This window comes from Dasypus novemcinctus, chromosome 9 (assembly GCF_030445035.2).
Source record: "Dasypus novemcinctus isolate mDasNov1 chromosome 9, mDasNov1.1.hap2, whole genome shotgun sequence".
NCBI classification, from domain to species: Eukaryota; Metazoa; Chordata; class Mammalia; order Cingulata; family Dasypodidae; genus Dasypus; species Dasypus novemcinctus.
The window spans coordinates 114,708,081-114,729,763 of NC_080681.1; the positions used below are offsets into that span (position 1 = coordinate 114,708,081).

The 21,683-nt window shown below is 48.4% G+C and overlaps 1 protein-coding gene across 1 annotated transcript; it reads left to right on the plus strand.

Annotated features, from left to right (window-relative positions):
* Window positions 1-1,500: 1,500 nt before the first annotated feature.
* PLA2G2C (phospholipase A2 group IIC) lies at window positions 1,501-19,285 on the plus strand. Its single transcript, XM_058304827.1, has 4 exons — window positions 1,501-1,700; window positions 3,766-3,913; window positions 6,166-6,269; window positions 17,694-19,285. The coding sequence occupies exons 1-4, from the start codon at window positions 1,553-1,555 to the stop codon at window positions 17,861-17,863; spliced, it is 570 nt and encodes a 189-aa protein (XP_058160810.1). The 5' UTR covers window positions 1,501-1,552; the 3' UTR covers window positions 17,864-19,285.
* The last annotated feature ends 2,398 nt before the right edge of the window (window positions 19,286-21,683 follow it).

Sequence of the window (21,683 nt, forward strand, 5' to 3'; positions counted from 1 at the left end):
TATTTGTTCTCCCCAGTCAGCTCAGAAGCTCTCATTGGACCAGAATTGAATCTCATTAGGAGAGCTCATAGTTGGTGCTTTTTAAGATCTGTCCGATTTCATTTCCAGTAATGCACCCTAGTTTTTTCTGTCTGCCCCAAGAGTCATTACCTCCTTATTCAAGAGATGTGAACCCCATCTTCATGGAATAAACCAGCACACAATGAAATTTTTCAGACTCAAAGTAGACAAAGGGGAAATGGATGTAACTCAGCGGTTGAGCACCTGCTTCCCATGTATGAGGTTCTGGTTCAATCCCCAGTCGAGAGAGAGAGAGAGACAGAGACAGAGAGAGACAGAGAGAGACAGAGAGAGAGATGGAACCTAACTAAAAAACATTATCTGCAGCATTTGAAATGAGGGTTGCCTGGGACTAGACCTGGTAAGGGCCCAGCCTCACAGCATTCACCAGGATTTTGCTAAAACGGGCAAAAATAGTAAAGGTGCTGTTTTAACTCCCCAGGGTTCTGCAGCAGGACACTCATTTTGAAGTTTTCCTCGGAAACTTTGCCACAAAGTGTAAATCGGAAACTTTGCCACAAAGTGTAAATCTAGCCAATGCTCTCCATCTGCCAAGTCCCGGAGGCTCAACTGAGCTATTGTTCACACTCCAAGTCCTCCCGTTATCAGATTTAGCCTGATTTACGACGGGAACTCAGCAAGACTACTTGTATCTAAGGAAACTGTTGACTGACCATGTGTAGGCGTCACATCAGGAATGCTGAGCCCACGGTCTCCTCTTTTGTCCTGCGGAAAATGCACCTGACATTGATGTCATCACTACTGCTAATGGTAGGAAGATCAGTGTTTTCACATTACCCCATGTGACAGTACAGAGCAGTTTTTATTTTCAAGATTTCCGTTGGTCCTCGGAACAAGTCTGAGAAGTAGGTGGCAGTGTGAGCGCGGGGAGGTTATGCAGCCTCTCTGGGACTCGCTTTCGCCATCTCTATGATAAGAGGATCTATCTCTAAATTTTTGTGAGGGCTAAGAAATCTAATACCCTTGGAGTACTTAAAGAGAACAGCGCCTGGCATTTAGTACTCTCTCGATAAATGTTTGAAATTACTGATAGGTACTTTTAGTGTTGATTTACAAGAGAGAAAACTGAGATTCAGAAGGGGCTACGTTTACAAATAAGATACCTGGGTGTTAAGGAAGGGAAGGGCCATGGGACCACGATGCGGACAGGGCTAGAGCTTTCTGAACTGGATTTCTGTTATGAGCAATTTTTATGCCTTTTAGACTTGGGAACAGAGGGAATGCTGATTTCTTGAAAGTTTTTTTTTTTTTTTTAAAGGATGAAAGAAGAGTGCTGTCAAAGACAGGAATTTTAAAAAACAAAACCCTTGTACTTGTCAAACAATTGAACCCTTCTTCTTTTTAAATTTAGGTCTAAGTACCACGGAGGGTATCATATTCAGAGATAACGAGGTTCTAAAAAGATTTCTTTAATCTGCGCCCTCCGCTGAGGCTGTGGAAGGCCTGGCTGGGACTGGGATTTCGCGCCAACATGGCCTTGCCGCATTTGGGTCATTTCCACCCTGAACAGGAGCTCACTGGCAGGCCCTCTGGGCACGGGGGAAGATGTGACCGCGGCGCCTGGGGCATCCTGGTCTCCTCGGGAATGAAGGTCGCCGTGGTTCTTGTCTTCCTCTCCTGTAAGTAGTGAGCCGGCCGGGAGGGCGCCTCCTCGTCTGTGTGTCTGTCTTTGGGGTGGCCCTTCCTGAGGCCACTCGAAGAAGGTCAGGAGTAGAACAGGCTCCCACCAAAGTTCTCCTGCTTGTGTACCTTCTGCTAAGTGAGCTGGTCAGTGTTGGGATCTCATACAACTTCTAGGAACCATTTACTGAGAAAGGGAGGATTGTAACTATGAAGCATTGCTACCAGGAGAGCCGATAATGTGCCTCCGCGAACTGAAAAAGAGCCTACTAGGAAAAAGTGTGGGGTTGCTTGGAAAATTCTTAGATTCTTTTGTTTGATTACTTGAACAGAGATTTGTCAAAATCCAATCTTCTGTTTCAACAGTGAAGCAAAAACTTTGACTTTCGAAGTCATCATGGGTTCCCTTTTCCCTTTAGTCCACAGTGGAATTGGAGGGGTTGCAGGAGGGACCACCTCTGCAGCTCCACAGTGTTCCTCAAAGATCAGTACCCGAGTGCGGTCCAACCCTCTCTCCAGGGCCTGCCCAGGCAGTAATGAACACGTCCCAGCTTTATGCCCCACTTTAGGAAAACAAAGTGTCCAAAATCATGGTAATGAGACAGGAAGTCTCCTGGGAAAATTTCCCCAAGCTCTCTGCCTCCACTTTTCTTTCCTAATGTCATGCTTTTACTTTATTTTTGTTGCAAAAGTAATATATACTAATAATTAAAAAGTAAAATAAATGTGTATATAGTAGCAAGATAAAACCCCTCCTGTCCTTTCTCAACCACAATCTTTTTATTGCACACAAATGTAACCGCACTTAAGAGTCTGGTGTACCTTCTTCTAGCTCTCTACACACACAAACACATTTCAAACATTCTAATAGAAAATTATACATGCTCACTGTAAAAGAGAAAAACTCAAACAGCACAAAATAGAAGTCTCTTGTTTCTCTGCCTGCCTCCTCAATCCCATTGCCTACAGATATCGCTATTAGAGGTAATATATTACCATACACATAATTTAGTTATTATCTCCCTGTTGGTGTATCTGTGGGTGGTTTTCAGTTTTTTGATATCACAAATGGTGCTGCAGCAAACATCCTTGTATATATATGTTTTTTTGCCCACATTCATAAGCATTTTTTAAAAGTAAAATTGCTGTTTCTGGGCAATTCCACTTCTAGGTACATCCCTGAAGAAAGTGAAAACAGGGTTGCAAACATACACATGTACACCAGGGTTCATACAGCATTATTCACTAGAGCCAAAAGGTAGAAACAACCCAAATGTCCATCAACAGAGGAATGGATACACAAAAATGTGGTCCATAAGACAAAGGAATATCCTTCAGCCATAAGAAAGAAGGAAGCTCTGAGACATACTGCAATATGGAGGCACCTTTAAAACATTATGCCTCACGAAATAAGCATGACACATAAGGACAAATATTGTGTGATGTCACTTATAAGAGATGCAAACTGGCAGAGATGATAGTAGATTAGAGGGCACTAGGGGATAGGTAGAGGGGAGGAGGGAGGTGTTTGGAAAAAAATAAAAAATAATTAGGATGTCTTCTGGTAAGAATTCAATCTTAAATAATGCTAAAAAAAATTGCTGGGTCCATGTGTATTTGCCATTTGAAAAAAATGGGTTGAGAGTAAATTTCCTGCCTCTTCAGCTTTGGTTTCTCCAATGAGATCATAAATGTCTGATGATATTTGCAGGGATGGGGACTTCTGGCTTTGAACTTCCCTGCTAATGTTGCATCAGACATAAGGGTGTTTCTCTAGGATAGTGGTTTCCCCTTTTTGGGGAGTGACTGTGGGGTGACAGTAGAGTGTTGTCCTAAACGTCATGGAAATCAGCTTCTCATCCTGGTTTAGCAAGAAACTAACTGTGTTACAGGGGCAAACTTGACCCTATTTCCATCCCTATTAAAGGAGCTAATGTCTCCAGCCATGCCCACATGCCACGTTTTGGAGAACTAGTGATATACCAAATGCTAGCACTTTAGTTACGGGAACTCAAGACAGCCTTATTCTCATGCCCCTTCTTTTCTCCCTTCTTTTCTCTTCAGCAGTGATGGCCCCCACCCAGAGCAGCTTCTGGCAGTTTCAAAGGATGGTCAAACACGTTACGGGGCGCAGCGCCTTCTTCTCATATTACGGATATGGCTGCTACTGTGGGCTTGGGGGCAAAGGGACCCCTGTGGATGACACTGACAGGTGATCACAGATGGCTAGCTCCCAGACCTCCACCTTTGCTTTAAAGCCCATGCTTGAAGTGAGAGAGAGGCATTAGGACTCTTGCACTGCAAGTAACAGAAAACAACTCAACCAAGTGCAGGTTGGAGGGCAGGTCTTGAGAAACGCAGAGCCAGTCGCACAGGACCCCGTGCTCAAAAGGCCCCAAGCTTGTATACTGCTCTGCAGGTGCCATCTTGAAATTCTTCATCATTTTTGAGCAAGGGACCCCATGTTTTCTATTTGCACTGGGCGCCACTAAGTGTGTAGTCAGACCTACCCAGAGCTCTAAAACCTTTTTGCATTTCACAGTCCTCGTGGCAGATATGGTCGCCCTGTCAGCTCCCCAGTTCTTAGGTCTAGTCACCCAGCAAGACTGTCTTGCTGTCTCTCCATCCTAATTCCATGTTCCTGGAGAGAGACTCCCAGAGGCCACTGAGGAAAGTTGTCCATCCAGGTGGGTCACCTGGTGTAACCTGGTTGCTAGGACTACTCCTAAGGATGGGGGGAGGGTGAGTTCCCAGAAAAAGTGGAGGAGGGTCTGATCTGGTGAGGGTATGGGGAGGAGAGACAAAGGATAATTTGCGTGTCATTTCATATGAAGGAAAGAGAAAGCAAAAGGGCTTGCTCCTAGCCACATTCAGCCTACGTGGGTACACATGACCCATGGAGGGGGCTGAAAGACCACTCCTGGCGCTCAGTCCCTCTGGATTGGGTTCATGCTGCCATGGAGTGTTCTAGCTGGAAGGACCCTCGAGCCCTGGAAGGAAACTGACACTTGAGAAATGTTCACCATGTGCCAAGCACTGGGATCGATGATTTGCACAAATGACCTAATTTAATCTTCATGGCAATTGTATGAGGCTGTGTTTCCATCCCTATTTTACAGGAAAGAATAGTAGAGCTCCTAGACCAAGTGTCCCTAAACCTGCTGTGCAAAGACTTGCATCTCTCTCTCTCTTTTTTTTAAGTTTAAAAATTTTTTAAATTTATTTCTCTCCCCTTCCCCTCCCCACTTGCCTGCTGTCTGTGTCCATTCACTGTGTGTTCTTCTCTGTCTCCTTGGATTCTTGTCAGTGGCACCTGGAATCTGTGTCTTGTTTTGTTGTGTCATCTTGCTGTGTCAGTTCTCTGTGTGTGTGGCGTCATTCCTGGGCAGCCCGCACTTTTGTCGCACTGGGTGGCTCTCCTTACAGGGCGCACTCCTTGCGTGTGAGGCTCCCCTACACAGGGGACACCCCTGCGTGGCAGGGCACTCCTTGTGAACATCAGCACTGCGCGTGGGCCAGCTCATCACATGGGTCAGGAGGCCCTGGGTTTGAACCTTGGACCTCCCAAGTGGTAGTTGGATGCCCTATGGACAACCCATGTGGTAGGCAGACGCCCTGTCTGTTGGGCCAAATCCACTTCCCACTTGCATCTCTTAAGGGACAAGGTCAGGATCTGGACAAGAATCTATTTCAAAGTCTGTGCCCTTTCCTTCATCCCTCCCCTGCCCAAATCCAAAGGTTGATTATGAATCTGGAGCTATTAGGCGAAGATGATAAACAACAGATGGGAATTCCCACTTGCAGATGGGAATGGGGAAGCAGAAGACTTGAGTGCATCAGCAGAAGCATTTTCTTTTCATCTCAGTTCTCGGGATTGAATCCCAGGTCGGGCTGCTGCATTTCTGAATCCCCTGCCCTCGTGTAGAAGTTGAGAGGATGGGCCATGGAGGCCATTTCCAGCCGTCTTCTCTCCTTGTGTGCTCTCCTGTCCTGCCCCAGCCTGCAGAGACTGTGAGCACCAAGACAGCAAGGACTACATGTATTTTTGCTGGATGTTGTTTCCTCAGAGACTGCCACAGTGCTTGGCACACAGTAGGTGCTCAGTAAAAATGTGTTGAATGAATGAGTCACATGGACCTAGATTTGAGGCCTGGGTGTATCATTTTCTAGCTGTATAATTTTGGGAAACTGTGAGCCTATAAAATAGGGGCAGCGATGGTGACCCTAGGGTTCCCAAGAAGAGCTAACAGGACAGCAAGACGTCCTAGAAAAGAGCTCAGGAAATGTTGGTGGTTCTTTTTATTATTTTTAATACGTCAATAACTCACCTCCCACCTTCGGAGTCTTCTTACCCTGGGGAGGAGGCAGGTGAGTTCCTTCCTACTCCCTCTTGAAGACCCCCAGGTAATTCCCTAGGGACCCACCCGCACCTCCAGCCCCCTCCCGCCTCTCCTCTGGCCCCAGGTGCTGCCTGGCCCATGACTGCTGCTACGAGAAGCTGAAGCAGCTCGGCTGCCAGCCCGTGTTGAACAGCTACCAGTTCCACGTCGTCAACAGGACCGTGGTCTGTGAGTAGCCTTCTCTGGAGGGAAACACCTTTGAACTGGGCCTTTGCTTCATGACCACTTCCCTGAGGACCCGGAGAACTTTTCAGAGACGAGAGTTTTCCCAGTGCTTTGAGAGGGGAAGAGGCCCTTCCGGGAACCAGCAGCCCGTGTTTTGCCTCGCCCTGGCCTCTCCTGTCCACACGGTGCCTGGTCTGTCGTAAGCGCTCAATGGATATTTGTCGCCTTGAGATTACATTGAATTTGGCAGCTTCCCTTGGCAACTGTTGCTGTTGAAAACATTCCTCCTTCTGTCTGCCATGGGTTACACAGAGCAGCTCAGCTGTGTTTCAGTTGAACAAATATTTGTCAAGGGCAACTGGGTGCTGAGCCCTGGATGGTTCCCGTGGGGACCACCACAGTTCCTGGGAGGGGAAGGGGGGCACTACCGTGTCATGAAGGCCATGCCATGAGGAGGGGAAGAGTGGGGTGGGCGAGCGGATGGGTGTCCAGCACCCTGGGAGGGTCCCCGCTATCCAGGCTCCTGGCCGTGGTGGTGGTGGTGGGTGTGAGGACGAGTCCAGCCTCTGAAGAGGAAGCACATGTGAAGGTCCCGGGAGGACCCGCTCACTTCCGCGCAGCCGTGGTTTGGCCGCCTCCTGGAGTCGGGGTACGGAGCCCACTCGCCTCCTACCTGGCCTTGTGCAGCTGCGAGAATCGCTTCCCTCTCGGGTGTCTTTATTCACAGCTGGGAGCGTCCTTGGGGTTCGCCTGTCTCCTCAGGCAGGGAGAGCCCTGCGATGGGCTCTCAGGTTCAGACCTCAGGTCTCCTCAGTGCCCCGAGCACAGGGCTCCGGGCTCTGGGCGGCTGAGACCGAGAGTTAGGGCTGCATGGTCTCCCCGGCCTCAGCAACGAGCTGGGATGTGGGGAGCTGGGGGCACAGCCCACAGTGGGGGGACCAGCCCTAGCTCCACCTGCGCCTCAGGCGCCCGGGCCCCCCTGCCTCGACCACACTGTTGACAGGGAAAGCACCCCTTGTCTCCCCATGTGAGCTCAAGACTTCCTAACTCAGCGCTCTCTGGATATGATCACCCTCAGGCCCAAAGCAGTGTCTCTCTGTGACCCCTGCCCCCGTCCCCCAGGCCTTGCCCAGAAGATGGGCCTGGGTTCATGGTCTGGGGCAGGGGAAGTGAGGGTGCACTGGAAGAGGTTACCCCAAAGTGTTGTTTCCCTCAGTGTGACTCCCTTCCAGCCCAGGGTCTGACCAGCCCCGCCCCCTCCCCTCCCCGCCCCGCCCCGGAGGGCAGAAGCCTGGTTCTTGGTTGGGAGGGGGCGCGCGCGGCAGATGGGCCCCCTGAGCGTCTTCACCTGGCTCGGTCTCGCTTTCTCATAGCTGCTTCTCACCTTTTACGTCTTGATCTTGACATCTGTCGTGGAAAGGAGTACCTTACAGTGGTTGAAAAGACATCCTCTTTGGAGAAACTATACCCCAGGAGTGCCTTTCCAGTGCTCCCACGCAGTGCGGGGACCAAGGAAAAAGGAACAATGTGATCTGAGAGGGGGAAATGGAGTGTCCTGGCACAAGAGCCTCCCTCACTGCCGTCCGAGGCCCAGCCCCAGCCCCCTGCCTTGGGGCTCCTACAGGCTCCTACAGGCTCCTGAGGGTTCCCGTAGGCTCCTACGGGCTGTGGGTTCCTTTAGGCTCCTTGGAGCTCCTGTAGGCTCCCGTGGGCTTCTAGAGGCTCCTGGGGGCTCCTTTAGGCTCCCGGGGGCTCCTGTAGGCTCCTGTGGGCTCCTGTAGGCTCCTGTGGGCTCCTGTGGGCTCCTATCATCTCCTGTGGGTTTCTGCAGGCTCTGTAGGCTCCTGTAGGCTCCTGTAGGCTCCCGGGGGCTCCTGTAGGCTCCTGCAGGCTCCTGTAGGCTCCTGTAGGCTCCCGGGGGCTCCTGTAGGCTCCGTGGGCTCCTGAAGGCTCCCGGGGGCTCCTGTAGGCTCCTGGGGGCTCCTGTAGGCTCCTGGGGGCTCCTGTAGGCTCCGTGGGCTCCTGAAGGCTCCCGGGGGCTCCTTTAGGCTCCGTGGGCTCCTGAAGGCTCCCGGGGGCTCCTTTAGGCTCCCGGGGGCTCCTGTAGGCTCTGTGGGCTCCTATCATCTCCTGTGGGTTTCTGCAGGCTCTGTAGGCTCCTGTAGGCTCCCGGGGGCTCCCTCCCAAGAGCTGGGCTAGCCTGGTGCTCCAGGTCTGGGGCTACTTCTCTATTGAAACCTCTTTACCTTCCCATGAGCAGGGACTAGTGTCCCAGGCCAGGACCCCAGGAAATGGAGGAGGGTGGAGGAAAATGTCTTGGGTCAAAGACTGGAGCCCCGGGAGGTGGCATATGGGAAATGCTCTCAGATAGGCCCAGGCTGGGAGGTGGCAGGAGGTGCGGGGAGGGGCTGGGAGCTGGACTGGCAAGCCAGAGGCCTGCTGCTCTCCTGCTGAGCAGAAGGGCCAGTTGTTCCTGAAGCCTTGAGCAGGACTCAGGGTGTTAGGGTGGGGGGAGGCTTTCCCATCACCCCCATCACCACCAGGAGCATCAGCATCCCCCTCCTCGACTGACTCAGCCAGGGAGAACCAGGCAGACCCCCCGCCATCCCCACCCCCACCTGGACAAGGCCCTACTCCCAGGAACAGGGCTGGGAACCGGGAGGCCTGGGTTCTAATCCTGCACCTGCTGCTGAGATGGGCTGAGACCTCAAGTGAGCCCCAGGCCCACTCACTCCCTTGCCCAGTATTGGTTGAGCGCCTGTCAGATGGCCACCCAGTGCCAGCGCTGCTCCACGGGCCAGGGAAACAGAGCAAAGCAGACCCAGTTCCCACCCTCCTGGCCTTCATGTTCTTGTGCAAACTCCTGAGTTGAAATCACCCTTCGAGATCATCCAGACCAATACCCTCGTTGTACTGATGGGGAGACTGAGGCCTGGGGGTGGGGCGGGGGAAGGTGTGATCCAAGTAAAAGAGACAACATTAAAACCTGCAGGCAAAATGTGTTGCAAACACTGCCTGGCCTGAGTTTTCTCGATCTGTTTTCTCATCCATTCGATGTGAGTAATAATAATAGCTGCAGTTCCTGAGCACCTGTGATAGGCCTTTGAGGTGGGCATTATTCACCCCATTATCGGGGAGGAAGCCTGAGAAAAGGTGCAGTGAGATGGGCAGGATCCCCAGCCAGGGAAAGCAGCGTTGGGATTTGGACCTAGGTTGTCCGACTGCAGAGTTCTGTCTCATTCCAGCCCATATGGTGGCATGGGGCTGCCGGGAGGGTGATGGGTATGCATCTCTTTGGGGGGCTCACACACAAAGGTAAGTCTTGCTGGTCTGTGGCAAACTGGCTCAGAATGCTCTGCCCTGGGCCAGGCATCTGGAGTTTGCTTCTCTAAAATGCCCAGATCTCTCCATTCCCAGCCTTACATGCCCTGCTGAGAAGTCTTAAGGGAGTCCATGCTTTGCAGCCAGGCAGAGGTGGGGGGGATCCCAGCGTGACCCTTTCTTGCCGGCTGATTGATCAGACCACCTTGGGCGTCCTTCTCTGTAACAAGGAGGTTACAATCTATACTTCGTTAGGTTGCTGCAAGGATGGTCCAGAGTAACACAGACAAAGGGTCAGCCCATAGTAAGTGCTGAGTTGATGCTCTTCCTCGTAGCTGCTGAGATTTCTTCTTTCTTCTAAGTTTTCTCTTCCCTTTTACTTTGTGGGAAACATTAGGGTTTTATGACTTTTGCTGCTCAGAAATATCTTACATTATCATGGGCTAATGTCATTAACCCCTTATGGAATAAATTCTCTCCCCCAACACCAGTTCCACCTCTGTTCAAGGAGCTGTCCCTGCAAGGGTTAACTGCCTCCCCAGCCTCTTCCAAGTTCTGAAATCCTGCACCAAAGCTTGGTCCCAGGTTGCCTAGCAACGAGCAGCGGCTGAGATGCACTTGGTGACTAGGGAAGGGAAAAGAGAAAAACAACTTGGTCTGTCCATCTCTCTAAATGTCACTGGGGGATGAGTGCTGAGAAAGGCCTGTAACTGGAGCCCTGGGGCCAATTTGCTGGGGGGAGGGGGGTGCCCTCAGGCAGTCTGGAAAGCTATTCTCCTTCCCTTGGGGAGCAGGGGTTTACATAAATTCTTGGTATTTGCAAGGCACGTTAAGATTACCCAGTGGTGACAGGCCCTTCCACCCACACAGGCGTGCACGTGTCCTGTAGGAGGAGCCTGGCCTTGGCAGGCAGAGGCGGAGTCCAGTCAGTTCCACCACAGTCGCCTCTGACTCTGGCCTCCCAGCCTCTGCCAAAGGGGGAGGGTGATAAGGGTCACCACTGGAATTTGCAGTTTGCAGAGATCCTTTGCATTTACTACTGAATTTACTCCTCTCCACAATGCACCCCCATTTCCCCCTCCTGGCTTTTGTCCCTATCTGAAATTATCTTCACTTATTTGTTTCCTGACTCTGCCCCCAGCTAGAATGTAAGTTCCACTGGAGCTGGGCAGGGTGGGGGCTGCTTGCTCACACCTCTACCCCCAGTTCCTAGCCAAAGACCAGTTAGGAACTTAATACCTGTTTAATGAGTGAATGGATGGGAAAACTCATGAAATAGACAATATGAGTGTCTTTATCCCATTTGAAAGTTGAGGAAACTGGCGTGGAAATGGGGAGCAACCTGCCCAAGATCATACAGCTTGCAGCCAGCAGACTGGAGCTAGAGCCTCTATTCCTGTTTCCGAATATCAGGCTCCTTTCACTGCTACAGCACTGCCTCAGTCTAATAAGTCCATCAGCAAATACTGAAGGAGACTGAGTATTAGGGGCCGGAGATCAGCCAAAAAAGGACAAAATCCCTGCCCTGAAGGCACTTGCTGCTCAGGGAGGGAGACAGATCATAATATATTCATAAACAAAAATACATGCGTGGCAATTTGCTATGAAGCATCTAAAACAAAGCCACAGGGGTGAGGAGGAGGGTGCTGCTTCCCCTGGTCAAGGAAGGACCGGTGGTCCAGGGAGGAGGCACTGGCTCGAGGCCTCAGAACCAATGCGGTAGGAGCCTTGGGGCCTCGGGAAGGACAGAAGATGAGGTTGGGCCATGAGCCAGGATGGTTCTGCGGCGCTGGGCAGATGTGGAAAGGAGCTGGCTTTCTGCAGCAACTGCCAGGGGACGCCATTGGAGCGTTTTACACAGGGAGCGATTCGTTCTAATTTTGCTTTAGAAAGATCACTCTGGCTACTGTGCAGAGAAGGAGGGAGCAAGTGGAGAAAGGGAGACTCATTACGAGCCTCAGTAGCATGGGGGAAAAGCAACCATGGCTTGGACGAGGGTGGTGGCGGTGGAGACGGAGAGAAGCGCCAGGTGCTGCGTATGCTTGGGAAGTAGAGTTGTCAGGAGCTGCTGATGGGTTCAGTGGGGGTGTGAAGGAAAGAGAGGGTGGGCCCTGGGTTCTTGGCCTGAACAGCCGGTAGAGAGTGGCGCCATCTATGAACTTGTGAAGAGCAGACTGGAGGGAAAAGTAAGAGTCATGTGGAGTTTGAGATGCACGTTGGGTAGCTGAGGGGGCTGTCAAGAAGAACCTGCAAATTATTACAGCCTGTGAGTAATGATTTAAAGTAATTTTAAGTGAATATTTATCATTTAAGTTTAAGTGTTGTCACAGTATATAATGATGCCTTCTATATATGTTATTTATTTACTTAGCAAAACCTCTGAAAATAACTTGTTCTGGGGGAAAATTATGACTTTAGTTGTCATAGCTATCATAGAGGGAGAAAGTAGGACATATTTTTCTCGGCTACTCAAGTAAGTTTCTTAGCACTCCTAAACTCAGTACAAGAGGAGAATTGGGACAGATGCTTGCATTAGGTGGTAGTCCATTTAAAACTTTGTTTATTGCTGGTTGGCTATGTTTTATTATATTTCTTTGCAAATGTCACATAAATATGGTGTAACCTAAACATCTTACTTGTATGTTTTTGTCACTTTCTCTGTTACTCCATGTCCTAAAGATTTTATTAAAGCAAGACAATTTCTGACAGGAAAAAAAAAAAAAAAGAAGAACCTGCCTATTTGAGTCTCACACTCAGGGGAGATAGCTGACTGGCAACGAGAACCTGAGAGTCATCATTGCTCAAATGATACTTAAAATCTCGAGACTGAACAAGATCACCCAGGCTGGGGCGCCGGTGTTCAGTTAGAGACCCGACAGAGGTCTGGGATGGCCACAGGCAGGAACCTGTCTCATTTATGGAAGTGTATTTCATGGAATGTGAAAGAATGTCTTGATGTCCTCACTTCCTTGCTTTGTGCCTCAGTTTCTCCATCAGCAAATTGGAAGCGGCAGGATCTGGATTTAGGCTTGTTCTTAAAGGATGGCTTCCAAAGGTGGCATTTTCTAGCCTAAGGCTCCCTCTTCCTCCAGGGCATAGCAGGCCTGGTCAGACGTGACTCAGCGACACCCCCAGAAACGAGTCTACAGCCCTAGCGCCCAGCTCAAGATCAGTCCTAGAAGGCGTGGGGAAGTAGAAGGAGTGTCAGGAGAGAATCATATCCCACATCTAGAAAGGACAGGAAGATTGACCATGAGGTGCAGCAATGCCCAGAGATGTACTTACCAAACGCAATGGATGTGTCATGATGATGGGAGAGAGTGTTGCTGTGGGGGGAGTGGGGGGTGGGGGCGGTGGGGTTGAATGGGACTTCATATTTTTTGAATGTAATATTTTAAAAAAATGAATAAAAAAAAAAGATCATTACAAACCTAAAAAAAAAAAAAAGGAAAGGATAGGAAGAAACCGCAAGAGAGAGAAGGGAGTGAGAGAAAGAGCTTTTGAGAATAGAGGAAAGAAAGTAGCTTAGTTCCCTACAGCTGCTGTAACGTGCCATAAACCAGGTGGCTTAACACAACAGAAACAGGTGGCTTAACACAACAGAAACGTGTTCTCTCACGGCCCCGGAGGTTGGAAGTCCAAAATCAAGGTGCCAGCGGAGCCCAGCTCCACCTGAACCCTACGAGGGGGGCGTCTTCTCACCTCTTCCTCGCTTTTGGGGTTTGCGGCAATCCTGGGCCTCCCCTGGCTTGTCGGTGCGCCATCCAGCCTCCTCCTGTGTGTGCACATGGCTATTTTCCCTGGGTCCGTCTTCCTCTTAGAAGGACGCCAGTCACATCGAGTGACTCATCCTCATTCAGGAGGACCTCATCTTAGCCTGAACGCTTCAAAGACCCTCTTTCCAAATTAGGGCACATCTACAGGTACTGGGGGCAGGGACAGCAACATGTGATCTGGGGAGATGCAATTCAACTCACAGCAGGGTAGAAAAGAAGGAGGAAGAGGAGACAAAGAGAGAAAGAGTAGGCCGAGAGGGAAGAGTGGGAGAGGAGGTGACTGAGGAAGGGTCTCCAGTGACAGCACCTGGTGCCAGGCCCATTGCGAGGAGAGCAGGACGAGTGGGCAGGCGTCCAGTCCTCGCCCCGCTGAGGGGCCCAAGTTCGCTGAAGCTTCTCACAGATGGCGAAGCTGCCGAGGGAGGGCACGGGTGACCCAGGTCTCGGAAACAGTGGGAGCAGCAGGAACGAGAACCAGAGGCGTGAACGTCACTGGCAGATTTCAGGAGGGTGAACGGAGAGGTGCGGCTGGAGTGGAGGGGGTTGTCAACATGCCTTGAGAAATCAAGTCTCCCATGAGAGGTGGGAGGACAGCTCCCTGCAGGAAGGGTGGACTTGGAAGAGGGAGAAAAGCAAACAGACTGCTGCCAGCGCGAGGGCCAACTTTAGAGAATGCTTCTTTTTTCTGTACGTGAACCTAAAGAGGCATGGCAGTGATAAAAGCGAGCGTTGATAGAGCGAATCCTACAGCAACCGAGAGCAGCCCTGGCGCTGCGTCCCAGTGGTCAGAGGAAGCCAGCCGGAAGCCGGGCCCGGCCGGCTCCTCAGCAGAGCCCAGCCCATTGGGCTTTAGCTGCGTTTCTCTTCTGTTGTTGGCGTTTGGGGTGGGGGCTGGGGTGGGGAGAGGAAGAGCCATGCTTGGGTTTTGGTTTGTTCTCTATTAGGAACCAACACTTTTGTTCTTAATTTCATTTTATATGGTGCTAAGGGGACTAATTTGATTATTTTCAATCTCGTCTCCCCTTTCCTGATGTTAAAAGCCCTTCTTTTTTTTAGTCATATGTAGTAACATTAGCAAAAAGATTTAATTTGGGGAACTGTGTTTCTTTTTTTTTTTTTTAATTTAAAAATTTTTTAAAGGAGCTTTAGATTACATAAATGTTACATAAAAAAATAAGGAAGTCCCATATGACCCACCCCCTTCCCCTCCCACACTTTCCCATATTAACAACATCCTTTATTAGGGTGGTACATTTGTAACAATTGATGAACACATGTTGAAGCATTGCTGCTAACCATGGACTACAGTTTACATTATATTTATACTCTGTCCCACACAATTTTGTAGGTTATGACAAAATGTACAATGGCCTGTATCTGCCACTGCAGTGTCATGCAGGACAACTCCAGTGTCCTGAAAATGCCCCCATGTTTACCTATTCTTCCCTCTCCCATCCCTCAGAACCTCTGGCAGCCATTGCCTTTGTATCATTGATAAGAGTCTTTCTACTGCTAGAATAATAAGTCTATTGTAGAATAATCATAAGTTGGCTTTAGTCCATTGTTCATTCCCCAATCTTGAGGATTTTGGGATGGTGATGCCCACTCTGCTTCTAATTGAGAGGGAGCTTAGATTCCATGGGGCAGATGGATGGAACTATCTTGCTTCCAGTTACAGACACTCTCTGTTCCTTGGGATGGGTGTTGTCCATCCTCATCTCCTCATTAGTTGTCCTGGGTGAGTCCAGTGAACTGGAGAGTAGGTATTGCAACTCTGCTGAAATTCAGGGCTCAATGGGCACACGGACAGACCAAAGATTTAAGTCTCTGGGACATATATTTATCAAGTATAGTGCTAACTATAGGTTCAAATAAAAGGAGCAGAAGTGCCATGTGAAGATAACCTATAAATGAGTCTAAATCTCTTATACTAGGGAACATAAATTCCAGTGTAAGGCCTGCTGACGGTGTGCCAAATTCCTGAACTCTCTGCCCTGCTTATAGTTTCTGGATGTCTCTAGAGCCCTCAGGAGCCCCACTAGTTGAGGCATTGTTTACTGTGACAGTGAATGAGATCCTCATGAGATTTGCATAAGTTTAACCTCTGGAATGACCTCCCCACTCACTTGGAAATATCTTAACCATAAAAACTCATTTGTGTTTATCATTTCTCCCTTTTAGTCAAGGCCTTTTTCCAGGTGTATTGCTAGTTGGTGCTTGGTAATAATCTTTTGGTTCCAGGGAGGCTTAGCCCCAGGAGTCATGTCCCATGCCAGGGGGGAAGATAGTACATTTATATGCTGAGTTTGGCTTACAGAGAGGCCACATTTGAGCAACAAGGAGGTTTTCAGGAGGTAACTCTTGGGCAGTATATAATACTAGGCTAAGTTTCAATTTCATAAGAAAAAGTTCATAAGTACAATCATCAATATCAAGGGCCTGGTATAATGGTCTGTCTTTCACTAGGCACTGCCCTTGCACTTGGGGGATTCTTGCTGTCCTACTAGAAAATGTAGCAGAACTCCCCAGGATGGGAATTCAGTATTCTTTCAGTTACTGTGTGGATGTCCACCCACAGAGAAAATGCCCCATGGACTCTTGAACATATTCATATACCTTAGAAGCAGGCCCCAGGTGAACCCCTTCCCATGAATCTCCCCATCACTGACACCCCACACCAGTGATCCTCCTCTACTTAAAACAGAGAACAAAGCATGTGAGTAAGCGTTAAAGTGTTCACTTCAAAAAACAAACACGCACAATAAAATCCCAACCAAACCACTCCATCTATCAAGAGCAGCAACAACAAAAATTCTCACATTGGACCTATGAAGTAGACACTACTATTTATTTTTTATATTTTCTTTTATCACCATTTCATAGATGAGCATACTGAAGCTAAATGAGGCTGTCACTTACCCAAGGTCACAAACCAGGCAGTCTGGCTGACATTCTTCCTCCCTCCTCACCCTAAAAGAAAGTGAAACTGGGGTGGAATTATCTAGAAAGAGGAAGCTGCCTTAGACATCCCCTAAACTCTCTCTCTTTCTCTATCGCTCTCACAAACACTCACACACACACTCACACATACACACATACATAGAGCACTACAGCTCTGTCTCCTAAAGAAAAGATTCCTGTCTAAAAAGGCAGACACTTGATCCCAGAGGCCCACAGAAGCTTCATTCATTCATTCATTCGATGACTATTTGTTGAGCACCTACTATGTTCCAGCTACTGTTCTGTGATGAACAAGACAGGCAAGGTCTTGGCCACAAGGAGTTTATACTCCACTGATGGGAGACAGACAAGAAGCAAGAAAACCAGTAAGAGAATTACAGATTGTGAAACTTACAGTGAATGCAGTAATAGGGGGATGTGAGAGTGGCTGGGAGGGATGTTTAGATCAGGTGTCAGGGAGGGCCTCTCTGAGGAAGGCCCGGAGGAGGGGTTGAAGATCCTGGGGAGAAGCATTTTAGACAGAGTGTGGTAAGTGCAAAGGCCCTGGGACATGACAGAGCAAGGCACGGTTCTCAAAAGAGGCCAGTGTAGCTGGAGCGCAGTGGGGGTGGGAGAGAGGGGACGGTGAGGATGGAGAGGGTGCATGGCCTGCCTCACGACAAGCCTCCTTTGCTGGCGTTGGCAAGGATCTGGGATGTCTCCTAATAACGCGGAATCACAGCAGGCCTTCAAGCAGGAAGGTGGACATGATCCAGGCTCTATTTGAAGAAGGTGCCTGTTTATTTCCCACCATTAGGGAGGAAGGACTGGTGATGACAGGAATTTGGGTGGTGGCCAAGGAGATGGAGAGAAAAGGGCAGAGCATGAAATATTTTAAACACAGAGAAAGCCAGTAGGACTTGCTGTTGGACTGGATGTGAAAAGTGAAAGTAGTGGGAGACTCGCAGTCTGCTGGTGGTTTTCTGGCTCAAGGAGGTGGTGCCATTTACTGAGACGAGAGCGTGAGAGAAGGGCAGGCTTGGTGGGCGGAGGGAACCGTAGTACGTCAAGAGTTCCCTTTCGAACATCTTACGTTGGAGATGCCTGAGACATCCAAGTGAGATGTCAAGCAAGCAGTTGGCGATGTGAGATGAGTTACATAGGCCTGAGAGCTCCCTGGCGACCCGCCTCCACCAGCCCACTTCATGGGATGTCCAGGTGGGATGGGGGCAGGGCTTGGAGGCAAAGGGAAAGGGCTCCCAGTTCCTTCCCTGTCTTTTGTTAACCTTTGACCCCTTACAGTGAACTCCCCATTCTCCCTAACCTTAAAACCAAACCCTGGGGGTGGACTGGGAGCCCCCGTGATGCTCTGACCCCAATCTCTGTGCAGGTGGTTGTGGCCTTGGACCTGGTGGTGGCTGCCTGTGTGGGCTGAGAGCTTGCGAGTGTGACAAGCGATCCGTGTACTGCTTCAAGAAGAGCCTGCCCACCTACGAGAAAAACTTCAAGCAAGTCTTCTCCAGCCGGCCCCGCTGTGGCAGGCGCAAACTCCCGTGTTAAGGAGGCCATGGGGCTCCCCTTGTCATTCCGCATCTGCTCCAGTATCACTCTTTCAGGAAGCCTTCTCAGATCCACCCCAACAAGCTCCAGCCCTTCCCTGGGGAGGGAGAGCAAAATGTCTCCTCCAAGGGGGCAGCTCACCCTTCAGCCCTCAGGCTCAGAGTGCTCCTGCAATGCAGCATCCAAGGGCTGGAAATCAGCAATGAAAAGGACAAAGTCCCTGCCCTGAAGGAGCTTGAATTCTAGGGAGGGAGACAGGCCACAAATACATACATACGTAATGCATTCAGATAGTGGTAAGTGCTATGACAAGGTGACGGGGTCGAAAGATGTCTCATCCACTCATCTCTGGAAGTTTCTGGAAAGGAAGAGGCCCCAGCACATATCCAGAAATCCTCTTCCACCCCCATCCCAAATCAGGGTGCAGAGCAGGCTTGAGAACTGGGCCCATGAACCAGATCTAGCTGGGAGCAAAGCAGAGACTGGGCACATGCACCAAGGACCCAAGAGGCTCCCTTGGAGTTTGTGTCTCACTTGCTTGTGTTCTGCTCTCTGTAAACTCCCAGATAGAAGAAAATTGATGTCATTTCACTCGGCAGAAGACAGAGCACTATGGGATCATCGGCATCCTATCGCTGCCACGTGGATGTCGTGGGAGATGTCACGGAAGATGCTGCGCCCAGTTTCAGCAGTCAGCTGCCCTTAGCTGGAATATGCCCATTGGGAGCAGGGTCTTGTTAGAATCTAAGCAGAGCAAGAAAAGAGGGAAGGAGGAGAGAGAAGAAAGAAAAACATAAATGGAGGAAGAGGGGATGGGAGAGGCAATCAGTGATACTGAACTTCTCCATCCAGACTTAGAATCCCTTGGGTACATTATTAAACTCTAGTAACTATTAAAGTGATTAATTAGGATGGATCCTGATACTTTCCATGGCCAGCTAGAATGATAGATTGCACGCATGACCATACTTGCTCTTGCCTCTCTGTACCCTCACATTTCCCACCGTAAGCTTAGCTTCTCCTGTCAAGAGATAGAATCTGTTTTCCACCTCTTGAATCTGAACTGGTCTTGTGACTCACTTTGATCAATAGAATGCAATGAAAGTGATAGTCTACCAGGTCTGAACCTGGACCCCAAGAAGCCTTGTGCGTCCACTCCCTCTCTTGGGAGTTGCTGCCCCACCACGGGAACGAGCCTGGGCTAGCCGGCTGGAAGGCGGCTTGAGTCAGATCAGCCCAGTTGTCTCAGCTGAGACCTCAGCCATGTAAGAGAGCCCTGACAAGATCAGCAAAGCCAACCCAGAGCTGATTACAGGCTTGAGAGAACCCAGCTGAGACAAACACAACCGCCAGCTGAGCCCAGCCAAAATCACCAACGCACCGAACTGTGAGCTAAATAAAGGCTGCTATTTAAGTCACTAAGTTTTGATGTGGGTTGTTATGCAGCAACAACTTTTTAAAGTAATTTTTTTATTTTAAAATTTTTATTGTGGTACAATATACACACTCTAAAGTTTACTATTTTAACCATTTTTAAGTGTACAATTCAGAGGCATTAAATACATTCACGATGTCGTATAACCACTGCTGCTATTTCCAGATCTTTTTCATCATCCCACACAGAAATTCTCTATCTATTAAGTAATAACTTTCCCCTCTGTTCTTCCTAGTTCCTGGTAACCTGTATTTTACTTTCTGTCTTTATGAATTTACCTATTTTAGCTACCTGCCATAAGTAAAATCATACAATGTTTGTCCATTTTAGGTCTAGCTTATTTTAGTTAGCATAATGTTTTCAAGATTCATTATATATATATTTTTTTCTCTCCCCTCTCCCCCTTCCCTTCCAGTTGTCTGCTCTCTGTGTCCATTTGCTATGTGTTCTTCTGTGTTCACTTGTATTCTTGTCAGTGGCACTTGGAATCTGTGTCGTGTTTTGTTGTGACATCTTCCTGCGTCAGTTCTCCGTGTGCGCGGCGCCATTCCTGGGCAGGCTGCACTTTCGTCATGCTGGGCGGCTCTCCTTATGGGGCTCACTCCTTGTGCGTGGGGCTCCCCTATGTGGGAGACACCTCTGTGTGGCACGGCACTCCTTGTGCTCATCACTGTGCATGGGCCAGCTCACCACATGGGTCAGAAGGCCCTGGGTTTGAACCTTGGACCTCCCATGTAGTAGGTGGATGCCCTATCCATTGAGCCAAATCTGCTTCCCTCAAGATTCATTTTAGTGTGTATCAAACTTCATCCCTTTTGATGGCTGAATAATATTCCATTGTGTGTATATATCACACTTGGTTTATCCATTCATCTGTTGATGGACATGTAAGTTGTTTCCACCTTTTGGCTGTTGTGAATCATGCTGCTATGAACATTGCCGTGCAAGTATCTCTTTGAGTCCCTAATCTAAATTCTTTTGGGTATGTACATAGGAGTGGAATTGTGGGGTCAAATGGTAATTCTATATTTAAATTTTTGAGGAACTATTAAACTGTTTTCCATAGCAGCTGAATCATTTTACATTCCCACAAGCATTGCATGAGGGTTCTAATTTCTCCACATCCTCACCAACACTGGTTCTTTTTCCTTCCTTCTTTCCTTTCTTCTCTCTTTATCTCTTTCTTTCTTTCATAGCCATCTTAGTAGGTATGAAGTGGATTTGGTTTGTATTTCCCTGATGACTTATGATATTGAAAATCTTTTCATGTGCTTATTGGCCAGTTGTATATCTTCTTTGCTTCTTTGGAGAAATGTCTATCAAGTCCTTTGCCAATATTTTAAGTGCATAAATTATTTTATTTCTTTAATAATTTTTGTACAGATGACTTTTAAGATATATACTAAACTTTATTTTTAAAGAGGCTTTAGATTACAGAAAAGTTACAGTGAAAGTACGAGGGACTCCTCATTACCCCTCTCCTTCTCCCACATCATCTGCTATTTGTTTTCAAATGTAGCAGTACGATTTATTATGATGTATCTGTAAAAGCCACTCATTTAAAAAAATGCATACTTCAAAATATGACTCACTTGTGGAAAGGACTAACCTACCTACAGTATAATCTAAAAAATAAAACCGTCATTGTGAAATTTATCAGTACTTCATACATCTAAAAAATACTGAAGGAGGCAACTCCCATTGTCATAACTTCTTTAAAGCACAAATCAGAATTAAGAGAAACTTCAGAAGCGTTTACCCTTCTAAGAATCTTGATTTCTAAACTCTTCTCCAAATCTCTTGCCTTTGATTTTTCCTTTCAGGCTGCAGCACCCCCTTTAGTATCTCTTACAAATCTGGTCTTCTGGTAACATATTCTATATTTTGTTTGTTGGTGAAGACTTTGAACCCACCCTCAGTTTTGAAGGACAGCTTTGCCAGATACAGAATTCTTGGCTGGCAGTTTTTCTCTTTCAGTTCTTTGAATACATCATACCACTTTTTCCTCTCCTCCATGGTTTCTGATAAGAGGGCAGCACTTAATCTTACGGAGTTCCCCTTGTATGTGATGCTTTGCTTTTTTCTTGCTGCTTTCAGAATACTCTCTTTATCTCTGATATTTGTCATTCTGAATAGCAGGTGTCTCAGGGTAGGTCTATTCGGATTTATTCTGTTTGGGGTGTGTTGTCTTTCTTGGATATTGGTATTTATGTCCTTCATCAGGGTTGGGAAGTTTTCAGTCATTATTTCCTCAAATATTCTTTCTGCCCCCTTTCCATTCTTTTTCTTCTGGGACATCAATAATGTGAATGTTTGTTTGTTTTGCATTGTCATTCAATTCCCTGAGATTATGTTCAATTTTTTCCATTCTCTTCTCTTTCTGTT